This window comes from Macrobrachium nipponense, chromosome 35, assembly GCF_015104395.2.
Source record: "Macrobrachium nipponense isolate FS-2020 chromosome 35, ASM1510439v2, whole genome shotgun sequence".
Classification (NCBI taxonomy): domain Eukaryota; kingdom Metazoa; phylum Arthropoda; class Malacostraca; order Decapoda; family Palaemonidae; genus Macrobrachium; species Macrobrachium nipponense.
In genome coordinates this window covers 37,672,876-37,694,504 of record NC_061096.1, presented here as the reverse complement: position 1 = coordinate 37,694,504, position 21,629 = coordinate 37,672,876, and the positions used below count along the sequence as shown (strand labels likewise).

Genomic DNA, 21,629 nt, shown 5'->3' with positions numbered 1-21,629 from the left:
TTATGCTCGAATTCCTGTAATTTCTAGCATTGGTAAGAAGACTGCTGCTGAAAAGAAGAGTATCTCACAGTAGGCGCTTAACCTGGAATAGAGAAGACAACGGACGGGAACTTCCAGTTTTGGCTTCAACTATCGTCTTCGTATTCTGTTCACCATTGAAGCTTTCCTTTGGGAAAGACTTCTCCTTCACTCTCTTGACTAGAGAACGAAGGCGGTCGATCTCCAATCATTATTCTCATCCTCGAGGGGAAAAAGATTTTAGGATGGAGGTCGTCGTACAGAACCTACAAATATACTACGTATATTACCCTCGCGACATGATTCTTTTTTTAACAGTTGAATTGTCCGTGGGGTAGGCGCATACCGTAGTTACTCTACGGTTTGTGACCGAGACGAATTGTATCTTAATTGAACTGCAACTCTGGGGTTGCCTGCAACCTCCAGCAGTTATCAGTTTCGATTTTAGATACTTGGTATTGTCATGACAACACCAAATCAGCTTTTGTATTTACCGAAATCCGTTTCGGTTAAATATAATTGCTCGAGCGTATTCTTTATGCTCGATGGTTCTAGCCGAACGCATTCCTTCGTGGAATAATGGATTACCTGGCAACTCAGGATGACGAGTCACCGGGAGCTACTGCGTATTGAACTGCCTGATAGCGGCTCAGTATCAGCTAGGTCTCGGAGATGCACGGTGGGTTACGTCTCTCTCTCCCCTGGTTGGATTGACTACCGAACCGTATCTCTGCCCAACAATCATGGACTTAGGTCTCTGATTAACGGGGATTCTCGCAATAATGAAGGCACCATCTACTGCTGTGACGCTCGATTTCATCGCCTTCGACATTGCGAGAATTTTCAACAGAGATATTCTCTTGACTCTTTCATCTTTCTGTTTACCGCACGGTAACAGAAGTCTGTACTAGTCAAACACCGCTGCATCGCACTGCGATAATGCGAATGATTTTTGCTGACATCTGAGTTTTGTCTTCAAAATATCTCGTATTCGTAGGTGTGCAATTTCATTGCTCGCCCCCGAATTAACAGATATGTCAGAAGACATCGCCTACTCTCCGACCTGACAGCTCTACTTCCAAATGTTCAGCCCATGAGAAGCAGTTCTTCAGGCAGTAGTTCCCTGTCTTCATTACTGGAAGCGCTCCGCTTATTTTATTGCAACTGACGATCCTCACCGGACAGCAATGAATAGCGGTTAGCGTTCTCAGTCTTTGTAGCACAGGTTCAGAATCTTGAGAATCCTTCTCTCGTTCAGCTGTGAAGACGTAGGTTGCATTTTTCTGTACACCTTCGTCTTCAACGTCACATAGTGTTTGTTTCTCCTTACCCGAGAATCAACTATACTATGAGATATCTTGCCATCAAGGACCTCGGTCTCTAGAAGGCAATTGACTTTCGCCTGTTGGGCCACATGCCTTAAGAGAGTCATCACCTTGCCTTCTGGCATCGGTGACGAACAAATTATTTGTTTAGTCTCTTGGCATAACCCTTTTAAGGCGAAGGTCACGTGACTTGCTCGGGTGCTTGGAAAACTTGCCTCCTACCGAACGCAGTCAGTCGGCAGCTGTCAGAGCGCCCAAGTTCTGTTACGAACTTCGATGTGGACTTAGTTCGGTTGTTCCATAAACAATCTTTTCTTCGTCCTAACGGCTTGTCACAGTACCCATACCATCGACACCCACCATTGAGTGTCGGTGTCCTATCCACTACCGAGAACAACAACTTCGCTGCAGACGATAGACCAGTATGGGTACAGGACAATCACCGAAGTCGAGAAGAGGGATAGGTCATACAACCATTCCCTTCTTTTCCTCTGAGGTAATTGCATGACTTTTCCTGCGAAGTCAAGCATCCAGGGGATGGGGATTCGTGACGCTCGATTTCGTACCGAATTTCGTAGCGAAGACTCTGAACCCTTCGGTTCCTGACGATCGGTTAGAGTCCTTCACAATCCCCCTCCCTAATGGACTTCACCGCCTTCGATGCGAAGGAGATGCTGCTTTGTCCTGTGAAAGCGCGACCGCGCTTTCTGAAGAAACTCGACATCCAGGCTGAGTGTTGAAGACTCTTCGTCGCACCAAGATGACTAGAAGTACACTCCCTCGAGTTACACAAGAACTTCTCCGGCGGGCCAGGTACTGAAGGCAGGGGTCTGGTACACCAGACCACTGGCACCTCCTTCTACCTTTTGGATATTGCCCACAGGTCCTTGGATCGTTTTCCTTAGGACCCGTGGTGGCTGCTCAACACGTTGTCTAGCTAACCCAGACCCTAGCAGGCTGAACAGCATCGAGTCCTGGTGTGACTGTAAGAATAGATAAGTGAATGAGAGAGTGACTGGCTTCTCTTCCTATCTTTTTCTACCCCTCTACCTGTGGGTAGAGGGATACGGTCATCACCTTGCTGGATAAGGAGAGATGCCAGTGAGCTACTCGCAGAGCCCCATCCTATCCCTTTCACTAGGGATGGGAGCGAATATCCACCACTTCCTCCTACAAGGGGGGGAAGTGGATGCCAACAAGAGACAAACCATAACGTTATGTTGCCTCTTGCAAATAGAACTTGTTCTTGTTTGCTGGTACGAAGAGATACGCTTGCCTCTCTCTTAGTACTTGGTCCAGAGGTCTGACCATTGATCCTGCGGTGCACACCCCGATCAATCGGACAGAGGCTTGGATCCCTCCCTCGCTCTTACGACCAGGGAGGCATTCCAAGGTTGGGCGAACACCAGTCTGTTCACAAAAGACTCAGATTCCTCCCACCAAGAAGTGAGTCTTCCTATTGTAAAAGGACGAAGGTTTGTATGCCGTGTCGGAACAAATGACAATTTGTCCAAAATTGCATTTTTCCTAACTATACAAACCTGAGGTCCTTTTACACATAGCCCCACCTCATGCCACCCCTCACTCTGCAGTTTTTGCTTGGGCCAAAAGCAAAAGTGATTTGTTTACCTACCAGTCGCGCGCGCGCGCCTGTCGGACAAGCAGTTAACTACCGAACCCCTTGTTCGAAAGCTTACGACCTATCCAGCTGCCGCTAGAACCTTCCTATTGTAAAAGGACCTCAGGTTTGTATAGTTAGGAAAAATGCAATTTTGGACAAATTGTCATTTTATTTCCGGCATACGCTATGGTTTTCGCCAGCCAGATGTACGACAAGGTTAGAAACATCGGATTGTATATACTTGAGAAATATCTGTAATTTTTTGGGGTAGTTTGGTTGCAAAAAAGGGGTAATAGATATGAATTAAATAAACATTTTGAAATAACAAAGTAAAGTTGAACTAAATAATGAGTAAAGTAAACAATTTAGGGAATAAAACTATGCAGCGTCATCGTCTGCAGCTCGCAACTGTGTTTGTGGAGTGAGCGCTTAGGAACCAGGAACAGCAACGTGGTTCAAGTGCAATGTGGAGTGAATTAAGACCAAAATGTGTATAATAACAATCAAATAAGCACTGTGGAGTTTCAGTTGTGATGGCAGTAAGGATAAAACCACCGAGTACAAGGTAAAAATGAATTCAGTTCAAACTATGATCCCGGGAATAACTAGTTTCATACTTTCACTAATATAGGCAACAAAATGTTGTTTTATTGTGCTGATTACAACTGCAATCTTGAGTAAGATCAATAAACGTTACATATATAAGCTAACATTGTTCAAATGAGTGCTGGGAAGGCTGGGACAGATGGTGTCCATCCGTGACTAGACCCGTCCAGCCACACGATCGCTGCCACATTGGATTTCAAAACTCCCTTGAAAACATATTTTACGAAGAGCGTCACATGCTTATTTTTAGTTTGTATGGGGCTTTCATATATCACATTATGTTGACGAAGCTTCAATCTTTTGAAGTGTATGCTTAGAGTTGTAATTGTATTCTTGTTTCAACAATTAAATATCGAGTGAATAAGACCCGGCCAGCATGATGATGGTGGATCGTCCGTGATTGTTTACCCTAGGTAGTTGCTGCTCATGGCAGACCCTAGCCCATGCCATAAATATTTTATACGAACTGGATATTGGTACGGCAGCCGTATCCCTGATTGCAGTAGATATTGGTATGGCTGTGAATTGCGCATGCGCGAACCCTTGTTTACCGCCTCAGGCATATCAGTGACAGCAAGAAAATGGCGACCTAGCAATGCGAACTGTGAATAATATATCAGTTTTTGCTGAAAAACAGATGTTTTCAGGTTTCAACAAGCTGAAAAAGGCAATAGATGTCTACGAAGAGTCAAACCTCCAAAAATTGTATATCCGTAGGTCACGAATGATCGAATCGGCCCTGAGAAGAGCTCCGAAGAGGAGATTCAAAGAAGATTTGAAGCTTAGCTAGTAAGGTAGTGAGTCCAATATGGGAAACATGCTGTTAATATAGACCTGATTGGGATGATTACGATTGATTAGGCCGTTTACCAGATGGTCAACTTTGGTAGTTTTCCTAACTACCATGAGTACAGCAGAGCACGATTTCTGTGTACTTCAAGTCTTCTTTGAATCTCCTTCGGAGCTCTTTTCAGGACTGATTCAATCGTTCGTGACCTACGGATATACAATTTCTGGAAGTTGACTCTTCGTAGACATCTATTGCTTTTTCAGCTCGTTGAAACCTGAAAAAATTCAAAGAAGATATGAAGTATACAGATAGATTAGTTTAGTTTTATTTTTCATGTATATAGTCAAAATCTAAGTATATAGTCAAAATCTAAGTATGTTTAAGTATTATTGTGATTTTGTTTATTTTCATTTACTGTCAAAATGTTGTGGTGCTTTGGTGATGACAGTATGTTGCTTCACTTTGACATTTTGAATTGAACATGTTCAGCGAAATAATTCAGTTTGACTATTATTACTACTGTCGCTGATCTTCTAGTGCCGTACCTATAGCTCTTGGCAACAGTGTATGGCAACTGCTGCCTGATTAGCAAACTGCTGTGCCTACAGCAAGTCAATAGCTCAATGCAGCACCATTAACAGAATCTTATGTACCCCCACTACACTATGTTATTGATACGGCAGGACGTCTGAAATTGATGCATGTGCAATTCACTGCTGTACCTTTGTCTATCGCAATCAGGGATACGGCTGCTGTACCAATATCCTGTGCCAATTTTATATTGCTCTGTGCCTGAAATTTTGTAGCGAAAATCACAAGGTCTTAACTTTAATGCATCATAATCCAACCTTTCTGGAAAACTAATTTTACTGAATTAGTCCCAGGCCATTAACAAGAACAATGCACAGGACAGAAATCGATGGAGACGACTCATTCATAACGGCGGCCCCATATAAAAATGGGTTAAAGCTGGGAAGAAGAAGAAGAAGCCCTAGGCCATCTTGTTAATGTGGGTGGATTGCACAGTGAAGGGTCATGGCTTCCTTTGTAGTCAGCAGGTGTCCAGGAGCCAGGTTAGGTCGTAGTATCCAAGGTTGGGTTAGGGAAAGATAAACCTGGTTAGGTCATATTCCCTCTGAAATGCCTACATGCTACAGAATGCTTGCTGCATTAGGTAACCCTGACCCCTCGCTCTGCTTCCGTTACTGTCACTAGGCTAGTAAACAATTGTTAGGTCAAGACAGATAATTATATATTAGTCTTATGAGGTGAATAACCAAGCCTACCTCTAATACGGTACTTAAAAAAGCACTTCTTGTAGACAAGTTAAACTAGTCTAGCATGAGCACTGGTTTGGATAAACCCAGCAAGTAGATATTGTGGAAGTACATACAAGGAAATGCCATGTTACTGTTGGTTAATTCCTTGCCAAACACATAAATCATATATTTGCATAACTCCTCAACTCATTTTTTGTCTTTCTGATGATTAGCTATTGTTGTAGCAAACCACTAATTTTTGGGTTCTTCAGCTTGCTACACACACACACACACACACACACACACACACACACACACACACACACACACACACACACACACACACACCCCCACCCCACCCCCCCCCCCAGATGAAATAGTTTGAAAAATGCCTGGTTCAGTTTGTTAATGAGTAACAATCACAGAACATCAAAGGGTGCTGGGGCCTTACCTGGCCCTGACCCTCCCCCCCTACATACCTAAGTCATAAAGTAAAATACAGGGATTAACTCTCCCCTTACATTCCTTAACCTAAGCATTACCTAGAGCATCATAAACCATAAAAGTGAAGTGAAATACAAACATGCATCTTAAACCTTACCTTACACAATAGGTCCCAAGTGACAAGTTACACCCCATGTTTCTGTCTTAGCATTATATGCTGCTTATCCATTCCTAAGTTTTGGAGGTCAGTCATAAACCTTGTGAATAACACAGGCATTACTAGTACAAAGAACTCTTGCTCCATATTCCCTATGGAATAAATACTAAATTGACCATTATTCGGCCAGTTTTAATATTAAGCTCAATGTTGGCAGTGTTTTAAATTATCATGGTTTGATACAACTCAGGTGCACAGTGAAGAGACTGAATGGTTGCATAACATTAATTTCTTGCAAAGGTAGAATGAAATGATACCAACCACTGAATGATGATTGCAGCAATTTTTTGTGAAATATTAAGGGCAACTTACTTAAACAAGTAAGATACTCGTTTACTTCTAATTCTGGATATGCATTGAAAAATTTCCAAGTCTCCATCTAATTTTTATCATCTATTGTGTGTTTTGGGCCCTTACACCTCCTTTTGGCAACATTATTATAAGGGTAATGTATGTGAATCTATTCCTTTGATTACCTGTAGTGTTTTGTGTGAATATGACAGATGTTGATTAGTAATAGTATAGTAAATATCTACTTCTCTTGGTGCTGTTTACTTATTTCTTTTTCCCCTAATCCAAAAAAATCAGTTTGTTCATGCCACTTACCTGACAGATATATATATAGCTGCATTTTCTGAAGTCCGACAGAATTTCAAAACTCGCGGCACACGCAGTGGGCGGCCAGGTGGTAGTACCCATTCCCGCCGCTGGGAGGCGGATATCAGGAACCATTCCCATTTTCTATTCATATTTTTTCTGTCGCCGGTCGGTAAACAACTGTTTACAGACCTCTGCTCAGGATTTTTTGGATTTGACTCGCTTTTAAGTATCTGATTGGTTTTTTGGTATTGAATTGGATTGTTTGAATTGGCATGCGCGATAGTGGACCGTTTTTTTGATTTTGGATTGGCTTTTCTATAAACGATATGTCTGGATCAAGTGCTGTGAGTTTCAGAGTGTGTGTGAGGACCTGATTGTAAGGTGAGGCTACCGAAAGCATCGGTAGACCCCCACACAGTATGTATGAGTTGTAGGGGGCATAATTGTTTGGTGGATAATCGGTGCAATGAATGTGAGAGATTGACCGATGATGATTGGAGAGTATATGAGTCCTATCGCCTTAAATTGGAGCGCGATAGGATCAGGAGGTCTTCCTCCAGGAGTGGTTCTACCAAAGGTAAGGCTAATATCTCTCCTGTATTAACACCTGTAGAGTTTGCAACCCCTAAACCTGTGTTGCCTTCGGGCTCTGATCTGTGTCGGGAGAAGCTAATGCTCTCTCTCTTATTTTGGAGTCTCTTCGCACTCTGGAGACCAAAGTGAAAGCCTTGGAAACTGGCTCGGTGCAAGTGTGATCGTGCCCCTAGTGTTGTGGAGGGGGCGTCAGATCGGCCCCATAAATGCCTCTAGCCTAGACCTCTATCAGACTCCCAAGACTCAGGGAGTAGGTATGTCGAACAGCCGCAAGAGGGTTAGGGGGCTCCCCACCGATCTGGCGTCCCTCGGCAGGCTTGTGGCAAAAGTCCCAGGCTGCCAAGGAGCGCGGCGTCCTAGAGAGAGTGCTTTTTGTTTTTCGTCCTACCGAAGCGTCCTCCCCGCGCAAGGGGTGGAGCGCTCGGAGAGACTCTCGTCCTCTGAAAAGGACGTTTCGTGTTGAGGACGCTTCACGTCCTGTATCGCCGCTTTCATCGGAGGATGCGTATGACGCTTTTCCGCCTCAGAAAAGGGGTAAGATCTCCTCCGATGAGGACGTTGGGTTGCGTGCACAGGCGCGTCTACCTGAGAAGCAGGTAGCTGTACCTGTGAGAAGGAAGGAGGCGTCCCCTCGCCCCTCGTCTTCTCGCAGGATCAGTCCTGCTTCCTCTGTTCGTTCTTCTCCAACGAAGAACATTCTTTTGTCCCTTCAGGACCAGCTATCGACGCTTATGGCTCAGAGGACTCGCCCAGCAGCAGTTCGAGCCTAAGCGGAGGAAGGACCTTAGACTGCCCGTCAAGAGACGAAGCAGTCTCCTTCTCCCTCTCTTACTTCGTCTCGTTCGCGATCGCTTTTCTCCTTCGGCGATTCGCCGATCTCGTCGTCTCTAGAGGACGTTGCGTCAAGACGCTCGCGGGACGTTACGTGACAGGACGCTGTCAGGACGCTCGGCAGGACGCTAGGCAGGACGTTCGTCAGGACGCTCGCCAGGACGCTCGCCAGGACGCTCGCCAGGATGCTCGCCAGGACGCTTGGCAGGAAGCTCGCCAGGACGTTCAGGGCTCTTTTCAAGACGCTAGTTTGCGCGCACAGGCACGTATTCCAGCTAAAATGTCTTCCCTTTCGTTTAAGAAACGTAAGGGACGCTTCCTCTGGCAAATGATGGCTGCCTCGGGTGGCGCTAAGGACGCTCGTCCTCGTCAGGACGCTCTACCTGCTTCAAGTGGTAAGCGTCATAAAGAAGACAGCCGAAATAAGGCTTCATCTAGTAAGGATAGTCCTTTGATTAAGTCAAGACCCGACATTAGTACTGCCCTCCCTCCGGTCCGGACAGGCGGTCTCCGCTTCCGTGTAGAGAAGAAGGAGAGCTGAGTAGTTCGGCTGACTCGGTTGAAGAGGAACCTTCTGCGGCTCCTTCAATATCAGACTATAAAGTTCTCGTGCGGCTGTTGCGTTCTTCTTTCGAAGACAAGTTTCAGCCTGCAGCTCCCAAGTCTCCTCCTTCGCAGTTTTCATCATCTAAAACTGGTAAAACCCCGGAGTTTGTGGAGATGAAAACTTCGCTCTCCACTAAACGTGCGTTTAAGAAACTCCAAGATTGGATGGTACGAAGGAGAGATCAAGGCAAGACAACTTTCGCCTTGCCTCCAGCTAGACTCAGCGGGAAAGGGGGCATTTGGTATAGAACCAAAGAAGAAGTAGGAGTTCGTATCCCTTCTTCAGCTCAAGGAGATTTCTCCAGCTTGGTTGGGGTATTCGCAGAGGAGGTCTCTTTTATCCTCTGCTAAAGTGACCTGGACCTCCTACGGAGACGGACCATCATTGAAGGGTCTGCTCCGGACTCTTGAAGTGTTCAACTTCCTTGACTGGTGCTTGGGAGTTCTGGATCTGCAAGCGAGAAGCCCAGAATCTCTCAGTCTGGGGGAGCTGTCCATCGTGTTAGCATGTATGGACAAAGCCGTCAGGGATGGTTCGGAGGAGATCGTGTCTCATTTTGGAACGACCTTATTGAAGAAGAGGGCTTTGCTGTGCAATTTCACAGCTCGTTCGGTAACTCCAGCTCAGAAAGCGGATTTGCTGTTTTCTCCTCTTTCGAACCATCTCTTCCCCCAGACTTTAGTAAAGGACCTGACTAACAGTTTGCAAGAGAAAGCAACGCAGGACCTTTGGCCCAGTCTACAAGACGTTCAGCAGTACCTTCACCTCTTCAGCTGCGGTGCGACCGCCGAAGAAGGTTAAGCCCTTTCGTGGGGCTCCCCCCTCGAGAGCAGCTCCTCGAGGGAGAGGGTTTTCACGAGGAAGAGCTTCCTTTAAGTCAAAGCCTTCCAAGTGAGAAGCATGTCCTTCAGACACCAGTCGGGCAGCCAACTGAAAGTTTGTTTTTTTTGGCGGGAGCGTGAGGAAGGAGAGGGACACGGACTCTTGGTCCCTCAAGATCGTGGAGCAGGGGTACAAGATCCCCTTTTTAGATCTTCCTCCTCTTTCTACGACTCCCAAAGACCTTTCTCCATCCTATCAGGGAGAGAAGAAGCAAGTATTATTCGATCTCCTTCAACAAATGATCGAGAAAAGAGCGGTGGAACAAGTCGCGGACCGGGGTGGGGTCCCAGGTTTTTACAACAGGATTTTCCTAGTACCGAAGCAGTCGTCAGGTTGGCGTCAGTTCTAGATGTAAGCAGGCTCAATCTTTTCGTGGAAAAGACCAAATTCACGATGGAGACGCCTCATTCTGTTTCTGGGAGCCAGCCTTGAGACCGGGCGACTGGATGGTGTCCTTAGACTTGCAGGACGCGTACTTTCACATCCCGATCCACCCTCTTTCAAGAAAGTATCTAAGTTTTTCTAGACAAAAAAGTGTGGCAGTTCAGAGCTAATGTTTTTTCGGCCTGACCACGGCTCCAATGGTGTTCACTGTAGTCATGAAGAACGTGGCGAGGTGGCTACACTCTTCGGGGATAAAAGTTTCCCTGTACCTCGACGACTGGCTGATCAGAGCGTCGTCGAGAGAGAAGTGTCTGAAGGACTTGCAGTTCACTTTAGCCCTATGCAAAGTCCCCTGGTGACTTCTAGTCAACCTCGAAAAGTCGCATCTGACCCCAACACCAGTCCATCGTGTATCTGGGGATTTCAGATGGATTCAGTGGCTTTTCGAGCGTTTTCCATCCCAGGAACGTCAGCGGCTAGGCTTAGAGAAGTATCTCCAGCCTTCCTAGGGAAAGAGACTTGCTCGGCGAGGGAATGGATGAGTCTGCTGGGGACCAATTTCCTCGCCTAAAGAAATGGTTTTTGTTTACCTTGGGAAGACTGCACCTCAGGCCTCTCCAATTTTTCCTTGCGGACGAGTGGAAGGCCAAGGACGATCTCAATTTTTTTTGCCATATTGAGAATATCGCTTCCGATAAGAACCATCTAGGATGGTGGTTTGGACCCCTCAGAAGCTTCAGGAGGGTTGTGTCCCCTAAGTCTTCTTCTGAGCCCCTGACCTAGTGTTGTTTCTTTTCTCCGACGCTTCCATCACGGGCTGGGGAGCAACACTAGGAGGAAGGAAGTGTCAGGCTCCTGGAGAGGGTGGGGAAACAGGTAGCCTGGCATATAAATGTCAAAGAACTGGCAGCAATATTTCTGTCCCTGCAGTTCTTCGAAAGGAGTTTGAAGAACAAGATTGTTCAGGTGAACTCGGACAATACCACAGCACTCGCTTATTTAAACAAAAAATCAGGGAGGAACACACTCCAGAACTTTGTTTTCCCTGGCGAGAGGAGATTCTGCTGTGGGCAAAGAGAAGAAATGTGACAATCCTGACGAGGTTCATTGCAGGAGTGCAAATCGTCAGGGCAGATCTTCTCAGTCGTCGGGAACAAATCCTACCGACGGAATGGACCTTGAACGAAGATGTGGTTGTCGAGATCCTTTGGACGTTGTGGGGACGTCCCGACTGGGTCGACTTTATTCGCGACTGTCAAGGAACCAAGAGACTTCCTCTTTATTGCTCCCCGTCCTGGATCCAGAAGCGATCGCGTAGACGCGTTGCTTTGGAATTGGACGGGTTAGACCTGTACGCCTTCCCACCATTCAAGATTTTTGGGGGAAGTCATGAGGAAGTTTGCGGCCTCAGAAGGGACGAGGTTGACCCTGATCGCTCCGATGTGGCCAGCGAGAGAACTGGTTCACAGAAGGTCATGTCTTTCCTTGTAGACGCCTTTCCAAGGACATTGCCCTGGAGGAAAGATTCTACTCAAACAGCCTCACTTTCGGAAAGGTTTCAACCCAAAACCTCTTCCGCTCTGGGTCTGACTGCGGTTCATGACTATCGAAAAGTTGGCCAGAGCGAGAGGTTTTTCGAAAGCAGCTGCGAGAGCAATCGCACATGCAAGACGTGCTTTCACAAGAGCTGTTTACCAATCAAAAGTGGGCTTCCCTTCGGGCATGGTGTAAAAAGGAGGGAGTTTCCTCTTCCTCGACCTCTGTGAACCAGATAGCTGATTTTCTGCTCTTTCTCAGGAATGTGCAGAAATTAGCGGTCCCTACCATCAAGGGATATAAAAGCATGTTTGACTCAGCGGTTTTTAGGCACAGAGGCCTTGACCTTTCTGACAACAAGGACATTCATGACCTTTTAAAATCTTTCGAGACTTCGAAGGTTCCTCAAATGAGACCTCCGTCATGGAACCTTGACGTGGTCCTTAAGTTCCTTATGTCAAGTCCTTTCGAACCGCTTCAGGCAGCGTCTCTTCGAAATTTGACAAGGAAGGCTCTTTTCCTAACTTCTCTTGCGACGGCTAAGAGAGTTAGTGAGATTCAAGCGTTTAGTAATTTAATGGGATTCAAAGGAGACAATGCTGTCTGCTCGTTGAACCCAACTTTCTTGGCGAAGAATGAAAATCCTTCGAATCCTTGGCCGAAAACTTTCGAGATCAAGGGTATGTCAAGTCTGGTGGGCCAAGAACCAGAGAGAGTCCTGTGCCCGGTCAGGGCTCTCAAGTTCTATGTACGAACAAAAGAGGTAAGAGGTCCCTCAGGTAATCTCTGGTGCTCTGTGAAGAGACCAGAGTTACCTTTATCGAAGAATGCTGTTGCTTTCTTTATAAGGGACGTCATTAAGGAGGCTCATTCATCTTTCCAGAAGACTGATTTGAGCCTCTTACGAGTGAAAGCTCACGAAGTTCGAGCTGTCGCTACCTCTCTGGCCTTCCAAAAGAACATGTCAATCAAGGACATTCTTGATTGCACCTTTTGGAGGAGTAACTCCGTCTTCGCCTCACATTACCTAAGGGATGTGAGAACGATTTATGACGATTGTAATTCACTGGGGCCATACGTTTCTGCGGACACAGTCTTGGGGTCCGGAAGTAGCTCTTTCCCTATCCCTTAGTTAGGATTAGGTTAGTTTTGTTGTTGTGTTTTTAGGTTGTGGTGAGTCTTATGTGAAGATCTCCCATCCTTTAGTTAGTTTTAAGGGTTTTTTGAATACTTGGTCAGGTGGTGGTCAGTTGCTTTGTTGCCCTCATATGTATGGTCTCGATGGTCTTGTCACGTTGAGGTCTCGTACCCGTTGACAGATCATCCAGAGCGCACCAGCACTACAGGTCTCCTCCTGGCTGGCAACTCTGATTTAAGCAAAAGCAGCCTTAAGTGACAGTAATCACATAGTCTACTTTGCAAACAGGTGAGGAACCAAGATGTATATCATCTACTTAATTTAAGTTTCCTAAAAAATCCTATTCTGTCTCTTCCCACCATCCGAAGGTGGGATTCAGCTATATATGTATCTGTCAGGTAAGTGGCATGAACAAAATGTTATTGTTATTATACAATTAAGTTTGTTCATACTTACCTGGCAGATATATATAATTAAATTGCCCGCCCTCCTCCCCTCAGGAGACAGTGGCATTAATAAATATGAATAGAAAATGGGAATGGTTCCTGATATCCGCCTCCCAGCGGCGGGAATGGGTACTACCACCTGGCCGCCCACTGCGTGTGCCGCGAGTTTTGAAATTCTGTCGGACTTCAGAAAATGCAGCTATATATATATCTGCCAGGTAAGTATGAACAAACTTAATTGTATAATAACAATAACATTTTTCCACTATGGAACATCACAATTATTTGATGTTGGTATATTGGAAACAAGAACAAGTCATTTGCCCCCAGCAGTAATGGTAAAACATACATATAGCACTGTGTAAGCAGTTGAAAAAACTGTATATGTATACGCTTTCTTAATGTACGTGATAAGAAATGAATTTCTCATTAGCAAAAAATTTTTAGAACATTTTACTGTAGGTGACCAGGCAGTCAGGTTAATTTATTTTATTTTTTGCTTCTCATTATGTTGATGTTGTGGCTTTGTAATTGTTAATCTTATTCAAATTTCAGGAGAAACAGTAAATCACAATGTTGGACACACGGCCAAACCACACAATCTATGTCAACAATCTAAATGAAAAAGTGAAAAAAGATGGTACGTTGATGCATGGTTTCAGTTTTATGTCTGTTATGTACTTTAGCTTTAATGTACAATATTCTGGGCCTCTCTACAGGTCTTCATCCTTCTACTTCCACATCTGTTACTTTTCTGATGAACAGTTCCTCATCCCAGCTCATCACATACTCAAACCATCTGTCTGTTTTCTATCAGCGAGGCAGCAAATCTCCATGTCTTTTCTTCATTTTTAATATATATAATCTGTCTATTGCATGATTTTTAGCAATTTATAATCCCACCTAGCTCATGTTTCTTTTGCATAGAGTAATATGGTTATTACTCATATATCAAAAGTCCTTGTACTGTTTTCTAGTAGAAATTTTTGATTAACCATTAATGAATAAACTTGATCCATTTCATATGTGTTGTTGCTATTTTTCTTATTACTCTCAATGCCCTCCCCACTATCTATTTTTCTTATTACCCTCAGTGCCCTCCTCATTATCTAGTGTGTCTATTAAGATAACAAATGTTCTACTTGACTAGGTTCTTTACTTCTCTCACTGTCCCACTTGCTCGTATATGTTTCAGGCATCAAAAATCTTATATTCTATGTATATTTTGCTCTCCTGACAATTGTTTCCTATCATATATTAATTCAGTACATAGTAGCAAGTTCAGCCTTCCCCTTCCTTTCCCAGAGCATCTACACAGCCACTGACTTTTCTTGTACTTTTAATTAGAAAACAGATATCTCATGCTGTCCTGATTGCAGTTTTCAATAGAATAAAGATATCTCATTAACGTTTGTGTCGTAGGATGTAACTTACAGTAACTTCCTTTGCTTATCATTATGAAGAATCATGTGGTGGTATGTATGGTTTAATGTGCATTCATTGCATTCAGGATTTTCCTTACATTTGGAAGATGTTAAAATACAAATTGTCTGTAAGTAGCGAATGACTGTTTCAGCCATTTTCTTTTGAAACAGAACTCAAGAGATCTCTCTACGCTATATTTTCACAATTTGGCCAAATCCTCGACATAGTGGCTCTAAAGACACTGAAAATGAGAGGCCAGGCATTTGTTATCTTCAAAGAAATTGGCAGTGCTACAAGTGCTATGAGAGCCATGCAAGGATTTCCATTTTATGACAAACCTATGGTAAGTTTCTTTTGTATTATGCACATTTTATATCCAGTTGTGTGGATGTCTTTGAATAATAATACAGGCAGTCCCCGGCTTACGACGGGTTCGGCTTTGACGTTCCAAAGTTACAACGCTTTTCAATTATATTTATCAGAAATTATTTCCAGGTTTACGTTGCATGTTCCAGGGTTACAACGCTTACAACGCCAATCTGGCAGAAGAAATATGTCTCCAAAAGTGCAAAATAACCAATATTTGAAGGTTTTTTTTATGAAAAATGCTATTAGAATGCAGTTTACATAGTTTTTAATGCACCCAAAGCATTAAAAGTAAGGATTTCTTAGGATTTTTGACGATGTTCCGGCTTACGACGCGTCTCGAGAACAGAACCCTCATTGTAACCCGGGGACTGCCCGTATACTAGTATGTATAAATGAGAATTAACTAAGTGATGAGCTACTGACTATGTTGTCAGTGTTTAACCTGTGGTGCAAAGAATTCCTTAGATGAGATTTTAATTGCATTTTAATAATGAGATTTGATTCAACATGCATAGATTAAATGCTGACAGATTCGATAGAATGAAATGAAGATTCCCAATAAAAGTAATTAAAAATTTTTCTGGAAATAAGTAAACATTAATGATCTAGTTGTCTATGCAAAAAAAAAAAAAAAAAAAAAAAAACAACCCCTCCAAAGATCACTTACTATACGTTGGGAGGGCCATGACAATGAATTTGAGGCAGAGGTAAAGGATTTAAATTAGAAATTATAAAAGCTGAGAATAACAAACAGTTTAAGTAAAGAGAAGGCAGTTTCCTTATAGTCTACAAAGTTTACTTAAATAGCTGTCTGGAAAAATATTGGTAAAAATGGTAACTAAAACCCAAAACTGTGGAATGCTATAGAATAGAGGTTGTGGCACAGTCCAGAGGTGGAAAACATTACATTACATTGTCACCTGTTGTAAGACAACTAGAAATTGCATCTTACAATTATTCAGTAGACCATGTTAAACACATCTGAAGATAGTTGACATGAAATAGTTGTCAAATATAGATTTTCTGTATTAGTTATCTTCTGTAATTTTAGTCATATTTGGAGAGTATAATTTATGGTATGAAATTTCTCTCAAATAATCAGTTCCTTTATGTATTCAGATGTTGATTTTTTTACAACTAGCAACCCATTCCTCTGTTTACATAGATTGCATAATTGATACCATGCTTCCAGTATAGGAACAAAAGGCGGAGTGCATTGACAAGTATTTCTTGTGAAATTTTATTACTGCACAGGTGTGTTTAAGATTTTATCTTCATACAGATTATAAAGTCCATTTTTTCTTTTACAGAAAATTGCCTATGCAAAAACAGATTCAGACATAATAGCAAAACAGAAAGGAACCTACAAAGAAAGAGGAAGCAAGCGGAAAGAAGAGGAAAAGAAGAAGAAGAAAGGCAAAGAAGCGAAAGGTAGTGCAGCACCTGTGGCTGCAGTTGGTACTGCTGGTATGTACTATTTAGTTTATAATACTGATCAATAATAAAAGTGTTAGTAATGCTGTTGAAGTTATTTAGCAGATAAACTACGTATACAAATATCTATTAGTAACATCAATCATTGACTTAACATGCAGGGGACATTGAAGAGAAAATTATGAAGATCATTGTATAGTAAACTAGTTTTAACAATTGAGGTCTGAACTGCATTACAATATTGGTGTTATAAACTTTTTTTTAATTATTGCATTATTAATTTGACCTAATAGACATAAACACCAACTTCTTGCTTACAATGGGGATCACTCATGGAAGTGGATTACTAATAGTTATAGCTTTAGTCAGTACTGTGATAAATTGACTTAAATATTTATCAGTTACTTGTCAGTGAATGACAGTTAGGCAGCCATCATGATGATAACCATCCTTGCACTCGGAGACTGTCAAGCGTTCAACAGAACCTTGATTGTTTGTGCTGAGAAACCTGGCCCCTCAAAAACATGTGGTTTTTGAGGCTGATTAACCAAATTTATTTTTATGTTGCACAAATCCTATGAAAAATGTTTTAATGCTTAATTGTAACATTTCAGTCAAAGCTGGTGCAACAGTTGTGCCACCTCGTCCTAACCTCTTCAATCAACCACCACCTCTACATGGTGCCACTGGCATGAATGTGCCAGAGCAACCACCAAACCAGATTTTGTTCTTGACCAATCTTCCAGATGAAACATCAGAGATGATGTTGTCTATGCTTTTTACACAGTGAGTATCCCTTTGTTGAAAAGTAGTGCTAAATATTTATATATGTGTTAAATATTATGGAGAAGAGTAAGAATACATTTATTCAGTTACAACCCATAAAAGAATTATTTAAATCTTAAAGAAAATTATGGATGCTTGTAGACCTGAAATGACAAATTTTAAATCAATTTGCATTTTTTATAATTGACAAATCGGCAGTCTTAACAAGGGCAAATGCTCTACTGGCTGCTGGGATCAGGTTAAAAGATTACAGAGAATTTTTTAGCACCATCCCTTTGTCTTCCAGTTTTATTGTATGTCTTGTAATTATCTGTACCCATCTTGCTGTCCAACTTCTTAAACTTTACCTACTTTAGTTTTAACTTAAAGGAAAAATTCTTAGAAGTTTAGAAATGTGACACATCATTCAGCAGTAATAATTATAACTACAACAGTGTTACATTACAGTTTATATTTGTACTTGTTTTCAAGACCAAAAAATTTTGATATGTTTATAAACTTTTTTGTTTACAATTTTCTTCTTAATGAGCATCTTTATTTTCAAGTTCCTCCTAGAGAAGTGGTTGCCAATAAAGGAAACTATTTTAGTCGGCAAATGTCCGCAAATTTAATTCAGTGCTGCAACACGATATACATTCATTTAAAACATCTCGAGACAGATTTTGCTGTTAATAGCTATTTTTATACATTCAACTTACCTGTCAGATATATACTTAGCTATTTGACTCCGTCGTCCGACAGAAATTCGAATTTCGCGCACACGCTACCGGTAGGTCAGGTGATCTACTTACCTGCCGCTGGGTGGCAGGACTAGGAACCATTCCCATGTTCTATCATATTTTTTCTGTCGGCCATACTGGCAACATCGTTGTGGGTATCTCCGGCTGGATTCGTATTTTGCATCCCAATTGATCTTCGTTTGGACTTCTCGGTGACGTATTTGCATTGATTGTACTGGCATACACGATTGTGGACCATTTATTGAATTTGATTTGGATTGTTCAACATGATGTCTGATTCTGGAAGTGTGGTGAGAATGTGTGTGAATGTGGGGTGTAAAGTTAGGGTGCCGAAGGCATTGGTTGATCCTCATACTATTTGTAAGAAATGCAGGATGTATGAATGTTCTTTCAATAACACTTGTAATGAATGCAAGGATTTTTGAGTGCGGAAGAATGGAAATCTCTAACTTGATATTTGAAGAAGTTGGAAAGAGACAGGGTGAGGAGGTCTTCTTCCAAAGCCTTGCCTAGTTCTGTATCTAGCGGGGTTATCAGTAATGTTATACCCTCTTCTCCTTTTACTGCCCCATCTAATGTAGTTTCTGCTCCTTTAATAGAACCAACAGATTCGGCATCAGAGATTGCTAATCTAAAAGCCGCCCATCGAAAAATGGAAACCAAAATGGCGGCCATTGAAGGTAAGCAGTGTGAGTTAAGTGCTGTGGATAGTGATATAAGTGTCCCCAGTGCTGTGGAGGGGGCGTCTGATTTTCTCCACAACGCTCTAGACCTCTTTCAAGCTCCCAAGCCCAGAGGAGAAGGAATGTCAAAAGCCGTAAGGAGGTTGTGGAGGATCCCCAACAGTCAGACGTCCCTTCGGCTTTTTCTGTTCCGCCACAGAATGCCAGAGAACGCTACAAAAAAAGCGTTCTTCGAGAGTGTTTCTCCTCTTCGGAGAATTCTTCTCCTAAAAGAGGTTGGAGATCGGCGGATCTTTCTCGCCCCCTGAAAAGATGTTGGGATGAGCCCAGGATTACATCGAGTCCTGAACGTTTTCAAGAGGATGATCCTACGGTAATTAAGAAGGCAAAGAATGTGCTTCCTTCCCCCACAGACTTGTGGGAACCGGGAAAAGACCGATCTTCTAGTCCTCTGGTGGACAAGAATGTGGAAACGAATAGAATCCTTCGTACCATGCAGGATTCCATCACTTCTCTTGTGGGAGTTCTTTCAAGAGACCATCCTAGAAGGAAAGACACTTTCCTGCCTATAAAGAAGTCTAGGCTGTCGAGGGGTCAGACTCGCCATCAAGATTTGTCATCTTCGGACTTGGAATCGGATTCGTCAGCCTTACATAGACCGAGCAAGATCTGTTCTCCTGTCAGGCGCAAGGCGCCAGCCAGGCACGAGGATACTGCTGGGTGCGAGACGTTAGCCAGGTGCGTGACGCCAGTTTTGCGCGAGGATCCTGACAGGCGCGTGACGCCTCCAAGGAATGAGGCACCAGCCAGGCGCGAGCAGCCTACCAAGCGCGAGGCGCCGACTAGGCGTGAGCCAGTCAGGCGCGAAGCGTCTACTAGTTGTAAGGACGTTGACGTACTTAGTCCTTCCCCTACTAGAAGCATTTCTCCTAGAGAGCCTATTTCTCATGATAGAGAATCAATCAGGAGGGAGAGAGCGATCCCCGTCTAACCTTGGCCTTGAAGAGGTTTCTGAAGAAGAAGTCTCTACCAACGAGGGACTTTCTAATTACAAAGTCTTAGCCTCGTTACTTCTCAAGGAATTTGGGGACGTTCTTAGTCCTGCTGCTCCTCCTTCACCGAGATCGCTGTTTTCGAGTACGAAAACGCCGAAATCCTCTGCTTTCTTAAAGATGAAGCCTGCGATTTCAATGAGAAAGGCCCTCCAGTCTTTGGATTCCTGGCTTTTGTCGAAGAAGGAGACTCTTAGAACAGTTTATTGCTCTCCTTCCTCCAAGCTGACAGGGAGGAGAGGAATATGGTATAAGACAGAAGAAGCTATGGGCTTGATGCCCCCCTCTTCTGCGGATTCAGATTTCTCTAGCTTAGTAGAGTCAGTTAGAAGTCAGTCTCTAAATTCTGCAAAGGCGTCTTGGAGTATGTCTGAATTAGATCAGCACCTTAAGGGAATATTCCACGTATTAGAAGTTTTTAACTTCTTGGATTGGTCCCTTGGGGAGCTGGCTAAAAAGACGAGTGAGCCAGATTTTCTTGATCCGGAAACCTTACACAGTGTCCTATCTTGTATGGATAAGGCTGTGCAAGATGGTTCTGATGAGTTAGCTGCCCTGTTCGGATCGGGAGTGGTAAAGAAAAGATCTCTTTACCTTTCTGACAAAAGGAGTTTCTCCTTCACAGAGGTCCGCCCTGCTTTTTGCACCTCTGTCAGAGCATGTTTCCTTCGCCTTTAGTAAAGGATATTTCGAGATCCCTTTCGGAAAAGGCAACGCAGGATCTTCTAGTGCAATCCACGAAGAAGAATAAACCTGCAATTCCTATTCAGAAGAAGGTTTCTCGTACTCCAGTGGTGCCCTTTCGTGGAGCGGCCTCGACTCTACCTACTACGGAGAGAAAGCCCTTCGACAAGCGAGGAAGGTCTTCCTTCCGCTCTTTTAAAAAGAGCAAGTAGCAGCCATGTCCTCCAAGCACAGGTAGGGGCCAGACTTCAACACTTTGTGGAGGCCTGGTCCTTAAGAGAAGCAGATCCCTGGACTCTTGTCTGTTCTACAGAAGGGTTACATCATTCCCTTCGTAGACAGACCTCCTTTAGCAACATCTCCGAAGGATTTGTCGATGAGATACAAGGACCTTGGACTGAGAGAGACTCTCCCGCAGACGATGGTGTCGATGAGGGACAAGAATGCAATAGAGTTAGTGCGGGATCCATTCTCCCCGGGGTTTTACAACCGCCTTTTCTTAGTACCAAAGGCTTCGGGGGGATGGAGACCCGTTCTGGATGTAAGCATCCTGAACCGGTACGTGGAGAAAAAGAAGTTCTCCATGGAAACTTCAGCTTCGGTTCTGTCAGCCCTACGTCAGGGAGATTGGATGGTCTCCCTGGAACTTCAGGATGCTTACTTTCACGTTCCGATTCATCCATCGTCAAGAAAATACCTCAGATTTGTAGTACAAGGACAAATCTTCCAGTTCAGGTCCTTGTGCTTCGGCCTATCAACCGCTCCTCAGGTATTTACGTATCTGATGAGGAACGTGGCCAAATGGCTTCATTTAGAAGGGATCAACATCTCTATGTATCTCGACGATTGGCTAATCCGGGCCAAGTCGGAGAAACTATGTTTGGAGGACCTACAGACTACTTTGAACCTGACAAGGACGTTAGGATTACTCGTGAACCTCGAGAAATGTCAGATGGTCCCCAGCCAGAACTTAGTTTATTTGGGGATTCGGATGGTTTCTCGGGGTTTTCGGGCTTTTCCTTCCCAGGAAAGAATTGCTCGGGGCTTACAGAAAGTCTCGAGCTTCCTAGAGAAAGAACGGAGTTCAGTGAGGGAATGGTTAAGCCTTCTGGGAACCCTTTCCTCACTAGAACAGTTCATTTCTCTAGGAAGACTCCA

At 43.6% G+C, this 21,629-nt stretch overlaps 2 protein-coding genes across 2 annotated transcripts in view; one reads left to right on the top strand and one right to left on the bottom strand.

The window, feature by feature from the left end:
- The window catches only part of LOC135208644 (vacuolar protein sorting-associated protein 26B-like), a 103,884-nt gene that overhangs the window by 74,459 nt on the left and 7,796 nt on the right, over window positions 1-21,629 (bottom strand). The window lies entirely within an intron of this gene.
- The window catches only part of LOC135208642 (U1 small nuclear ribonucleoprotein A-like), a 34,199-nt gene that overhangs the window by 9,047 nt on the left and 3,523 nt on the right, over window positions 1-21,629 (top strand). Inside the window, exons 2-5 of the mRNA XM_064241028.1 lie at window positions 13,854-13,938; window positions 14,894-15,066; window positions 16,403-16,559; window positions 17,141-17,312. Of these exons, the coding sequence (XP_064097098.1) occupies window positions 13,872-13,938; window positions 14,894-15,066; window positions 16,403-16,559; window positions 17,141-17,312 (569 nt within the window). The 5' untranslated portion in view covers window positions 13,854-13,871. The remainder of the gene's footprint in view (window positions 1-13,853; window positions 13,939-14,893; window positions 15,067-16,402; window positions 16,560-17,140; window positions 17,313-21,629) is intronic.